Source organism: Pseudoliparis swirei, chromosome 20, assembly GCF_029220125.1.
Source record: "Pseudoliparis swirei isolate HS2019 ecotype Mariana Trench chromosome 20, NWPU_hadal_v1, whole genome shotgun sequence".
NCBI lineage: Eukaryota > Metazoa > Chordata > Actinopteri > Perciformes > Liparidae > Pseudoliparis > Pseudoliparis swirei.
This window is the reverse complement of record NC_079407.1, coordinates 3,603,937-3,609,744: the sequence shown is the minus strand read 5'-3', so window position 1 is coordinate 3,609,744 and position 5,808 is coordinate 3,603,937. Positions and strand designations below refer to the sequence as shown.

The 5,808-nt window shown below is 48.0% G+C and overlaps 1 protein-coding gene across 1 annotated transcript; it reads left to right on the top strand.

The window, feature by feature from the left end:
- Window positions 1-2,639: 2,639 nt before the first annotated feature.
- On the top strand, window positions 2,640-5,273 carry her13 (hairy-related 13). Its single transcript, XM_056441228.1, has 4 exons — window positions 2,640-2,950; window positions 3,219-3,305; window positions 3,428-3,509; window positions 3,929-5,273. Exons 1-4 carry the CDS (start codon window positions 2,861-2,863, stop codon window positions 4,396-4,398), a joined length of 729 nt encoding a protein of 242 aa, XP_056297203.1. The 5' UTR covers window positions 2,640-2,860; the 3' UTR covers window positions 4,399-5,273.
- Window positions 5,274-5,808: the final 535 nt, after the last annotated feature.

Genomic DNA, 5,808 nt, shown 5'->3' with positions numbered 1-5,808 from the left:
AAGAGCTGAAAGGACGGTGGAGGCCTCGGCCTTTTTGTCGCGGAGGTGACACAATGGCTCTGTTCTACTCGACCGCCCCGGGCAGCGAGCAAGCACAATGACACCGGAGCAGCTAAATGGTTTTCAGCCATTCTTCATTCATTCGCCTTCCACCGATAAATTTGACTCGTTAGCAGCAGCTTCACAATGTGGCACCAGGTTTTACGGATGGCCTCAGTGTGGGGATTTTATTAAAGGTGTGTGTGGTTTCAGTTTAATGTGCTGAGGTTTTTTAGGTGTCAATACAATTGACAAGTGCCGAAAATGCAATTTAAAAAATGTGATGGCATGGATTCCACACAGTTGTGGCTCACTGCAACACTTTAATACCCTTTTTCAACATTATTAGTATTAGTATTAGTAGAGAGCTTTTTCAATGTACAATGTTAGTAAAATATATGTATTCTGCACCCACATAATGATGTGTTTGCATAGTGTGCACTGGGCACCATCATAACAATGCCACTGGTCCCAATGAAAACCTGAGAGAGGTGACATTTATACGCTTTTAGAAACAACAGTGAATGGCATCTACGGATCTGCATGGGTCACAAACTCAAACTATGTCTTTATTTCTTTTCGATTTGGGCGAACTAACCCTTTAATCATACTTGCAAATAAGTATTTTGCATAGAGGTATTATACGTATGAATAAATGAATCATACATGTAAATAAGTTTTGTGATTGCAGATGACTAAACACCGATGTCAAGGGTGGCCTGAGTGAATAATTATAACGGGTTTCTGTGACAGCAGATAGTTGTATTTAAAACAATGTTTCAATAGTTTTACATCATTATTTATTTTAAATATTGCTATTATTATTTTTGTAAAATGTAAAAAATTAAATATTTTTTTTACATTATTTTTTTATATTATTTTTTATTATTTTTTATTTTGTATTTTAAATGTTAGCTTTAAGAGGTTCTCATTTGGCCTCTATATATTAAAGTTAAGTACTCCGATAAGGAACTTAGTGGGGTCTCAAAGTTTATGGGAATGTTCTGGCACGTTTACTCATAAAGATGTAATTCATCATTGGGTTTTTGAAAAGTAGAAACACGCACATTATGGCCCATCCTCCCGCTATTATTGCGGTTATGATTGACCGCCACATGGAGCTGCAGGCGGCAGGTCTGAAGAGAGGACGAGGGGGTTTGGGGGGGGGGGGGGGGGGCGCCAGGGACCCTCAGCTCACCAACAAAAGCGCGAGCCGAGACAGCTGCTCCCTCCACAGTCCACACCATTAAAGATCTGGAACAGGGATCTGAGGGTGGCGAGGTGCCAGCCCCCCCCCCCCCTCCCTCCCTCCACTTGAAGAGGTCTGAAACTCTTCCTTCTTTTTAGGACACTATAGAGCTCAGTGGCGCTTTTATTTGTTTGCTTGTTTTGCGCAATTGTTGGGAAACCGTGCGTAAAAGGAAGCACCTGAAGCCCACACACACACACACACACACACTGCGTTTACCTGGAAGGTGGCCATGCGTGGTCCGAGCAGACATAACATGCTATTTTGTGAAGGGGGGGGGGGGGTCATTTGCATGATAATACTGAGAATATGTACTAAACGAGTATAATAACGAAAAGGACTAAACCAACACGTGACATGCAGCACCGACATCAATTAAAGATGGCAGCTTCAAACTAGGAAAGCATAGTTGTTAACACCAAACATATATTTATATATTTATGTATATATATATCATCAACCAGATATGGAAACCTGTCGCGCGCATGCTGAGCACGCAACGTGAGAAATTCAATTGCACACAAATCAGAAGCCACCAAACAAACGGAGAACAAACGAGGCGCGGGGCAACACCTGTCGCTTTCTTTGGAGAAGGGCCCTTAATTCCCCCGGCTGATTCAGTTTTTGGGGCCGAGGGGCCAGCAGCAGCAGCAGCAGCAGCAGCAGTAGCAGCAGCAGCTGCCAACTGAAGGCATCGCGTTACATCCGCAACACACACACACAAAAAGAAAAAAGAAACAGCCGGTTAAATCTGCAGAAGCTCGGACACGAAACTCAAGTAGAACGAAGACTCGGTCGGGCAGAGAAGAAGAAGAAAAAAGAAAGAGCTGTAAATATAAAGCACTATTGAACACGTTACACATTATAACCATGACACGTTTCTCACTATTCACTTTTAGAATATAATAACAGTCACACCGGTCGTATTAAAACAGCTATGAAAACATTAATCACAAACTTTTTTTAAAAACTTTTTTGTGTCGATATCACTCTGACATATCCATATTCTGCATGATGATGAATTGTGTGTTCAGCCGAATGGAAACAACGCAGTTGATTCACTATGTGTAAAAAAAATAAATAATACTAATTCAAAATAAATTTTAAAAACCGTGCGGTCGTTCCCGTAACACAATAAACTAACTGGGTTAAAGCCCGTGCAGCTCCTCCGGGCTGCAGGCCGGGGCTGACCGCAGACAAAGGGGGTGGGTGCTCATTGGCTCCGGCCCCCGTGTGCACTCTCCGTTGCCCCCCCCCCTCCCCTCCCCTCTCTCTCCGCGAGAGCAGCAGCTCAGCCCCCTATTCACATGCTAATAAGCCCCTATAAATACTAACAACAGCCACTCAGCGCCAGCAGCACGTCTCACTAGGATTGCACAATAAACACAGGGCGCCTCGCCTGCGAGTTTGTGGATTTTTTCCCCTCTCCTCCTCCTCCTCCTCCTCCTCTCCTTGTAACCGGTTCCGTTTGCCAGCTGCCCCTCGCTGACGGGAGAAAAGAAACCCCCCCAAAAAAGGAAAAGCAACAGCAGCAGCAGAGGGAGAAGCCAGAGAAGCGGCGATCCAACCAACATGGCCCCCTCGGCTCGGCCCAGCAACCCCGGACTAGATATGGAGGAGGAAGATGAGTCGGACTACGGGATCCAGAAAGGGGACAGAAAGGTACCTGCTGGCGGGGCCGCGGAGCACCCTTTGGACACCCTTCGGACACCCTTTGGCGGTGACGCGCTTGTCACGCCGCTGACAGTCCGTAATGCATGTTAAGTGTCGCTGACTCGCTGCCATCTGCGACGCTCGGAGCGTTTATATATTGATGCGTAGTTCTTTATCCAGGAGGTGTGATGCGACTCTAGGTTCCACAAAAGAAACCGCACAGCTGCGCCGGTTCTGCCCCTCACCGTGTGATCTTTTGTGCGTTTTTGTTGTGCAGACCAGGAAGCCGCTGGTGGAGAAGAAGCGGCGCGCGCGCATCAACGACAGTCTGCAGGAGCTGCGGACTTTGCTGGAGGACACGGACGTGAGTACACGCGGCGCGCGCACCACGGCACCCACCCCCTCTCACAGCTCACCTGGGCAGCTACAGGTTAGGGTACCGTTGGTTCTGATCGGAGCGGGGTCGGTGTCGGTTCTTCCCCACAGTTTCACTCCAAGATGGAGAACGCGGAGGTGCTGGAGATGACGGTGAAGAAGGTGGAGGATGTACTGAAGAACCGAACCCAAGGTGATCTCATGGTCTGACACACAGGTGGCAGCTGCAGGTCCTCTTATACCTGCAGGCCTGACGGGAAGTAATACTTCAACCTCAGGTGTGGAGCAGAGGGGTCACAAGACACATCCCAGGCGTCACCGAGATCTTTAACAGAGGAGGAAAGTAGAAAGAACAAATGATTGAATCATTTGAGCTTTTATTTTGAAATTAAACTAATTCACAATAATGATGATTAATGTAAAGGACTCCCTGACGAGGTAGACATGTCTTTGGATTGATGGATCACCACAGCAACCACTTCTGTAGAGGGAATAGAGTCATTGCGTGGCGTCTAATCAAAAGGTTTGATCTGATTGGTCGACCACCTGGATGGAGCACCTGGCTTGCAGCACTCACTCACTTCCCACTCTCCCTCTCTCGTCCCTCCGCAGAGACGGACGCGCTCGGCCGAGAAGCCAGCGAGCGGTTTGCGGCGGGTTACATCCAGTGCATGCACGAGGTGCACACGTTCGTGTCCGGCTGTCCCGGGATCGACGCCACGGTGGCGGCGGAGCTCCTCAACCACCTCCTGGAGTGCATGCCCCTGAACGAGGACCACCTGCAGGACGTGCTGATGGATCTGATCACGGACGCTTCGGGGGGTGGCGACGGCGGCGGCAGCGGCGGTTGGCACGGAGGCGACGAGTCGCCGCGCTCGTCGACCCCGGCCCCGGCCTCGTCCTCGTCCTCGTCCTCAGCGCCCTCCCCGGCGCCCTCCGCCGCCTCCAGCGAGGACCTTTGCTCCGACCTGGACGAGGCCAACAGCGAGCACAACCAGAGCTCCACCGAGGGCTCGGAGAACAGGGAGGCCCTGGGCACGCCCACCGTGACCTACCCGAGGTCGATGTGGAGACCCTGGTAGGAGGTCCGGGGGGGGTTGGGGAGGGGGGGGGGCTCTTAAACCGAAACGGGGAAAAGTCCACCCAACTCCAAAAACTATTTTTCGGTGGTGCAAACTGCAACCTGCATTTCATGTGCAACGTTTTGCACCCGCATGCATGGATTTTCTTCATGGATTCCCCACATCTGACGTTCAATAATCCAAAAGACGCTCTCCAAGACCACAGAGAGAGACACCGGTGTGGCCCCTGACCACAGAGAGAGACACCGGCGTGGCCCCTGACCACAGAGAGAGACACCGGCGTGGCCCCTGACCACAGAGAGAGACACCGGCGTGGCCCCTGACCACAGAGAGAGACACCTTCTCCTTCACCCACGATCGAAAGACACAAGTTTAAAGGCCGCCCTCGGCATTCTGGGAAAATGTCGGACATCACTCGGTAGAAATTCACTCCCGGAGTGTTCAAGGTTGGCGTTTTCTTTTCTCTCTCGAGGGCCCCTCCCATGCTGGGGGCCTCCTGGAAGCACGGGGCCCCTCTGTCGTGACTTTTTTTCTTTACACCTGGAGAGGGACGAAGACCTTCCTCTCCCTCGACATTCACTTACAGCCCGACAAAGGACGAGGAACCAGCTCAAGGTCACACTTTGACCTTGAGGCAATAACTCTGTGTGTATATATAGGATTTGTATGTGGTGAAAAAAAAGCTCTTTTTAGAAAAGCCGAGAAGTTTTTGGCAACGCCTCTGATTTAATATAAATATTTCTATTGTATTTCACGAAGGCCTGTAGTTTATTGGACCATAGCCTCATTCAGAATGACCACTTTATGTTGTGTTGATGTCTAGAAATGCCCGTAAATATGTTTGAATTTTGATAAATAAAACTACGTAATTGAAACGCTGTCGCCTGATTTGAATCAACAATGGAGAGTAGTGTGACAATAAACCGGATTTTTCTAAAAAGTAGAGGGTAGTAAAAAAAACGAGATGAAATATTATCACTGAATGTTGACTTCTGATCTCTTGAAGGCTTGTGTGAATATATTTAGGCTAATAAGCTCTTAAAAACACTAATGTGAACAAAAACAGACAAACTCATTTCTCACATAACAATAATAATAATAATACATTCATTTTATAAGGCGCCTTTCAAGGCACTCAAGGTCGCCGTACAACATATTTAAAAATGGACACAATTAAAAAGCAGAACAGTTAAAAAGCAAAACAGTTAAAAAGCAGAACAGTCTCTCCAAATAAACACTTGGATAAAAAAAAAAAAATCTTAATCTGCTGTTCCTCACAGAATGACCTTTGACCTACTGAAAAAAAGTCCATCAACATAAAAATGCATGAACAGAGATCATAACCCTTAGAGATATTTGAGATATAAACCCCCCCCCCCCTCTCTCTCTCTTCCTGTTTCCACCTCCGAA

What these genes read in the sequence shown, in the direction of transcription:
- her13 (XM_056441228.1), top strand. Translation starts at nt 2,861, where the DNA reads ATGGCCCCCTCGGCTCGGCCCAGCAACCCCGGACTAGATATGGAGGAG. An exon ending in TCCAGAAAGGGGACAGAAAG is followed by an intron (nt 2,951 to 3,218) that starts GTACCTGCTGGC and finishes TTTGTTGTGCAG; the next exon opens with ACCAGGAAGCCGCTGGTGGA. An exon ending in CTTTGCTGGAGGACACGGAC is followed by an intron (nt 3,306 to 3,427) that starts GTGAGTACACGC and finishes TCTTCCCCACAG; the next exon opens with TTTCACTCCAAGATGGAGAA.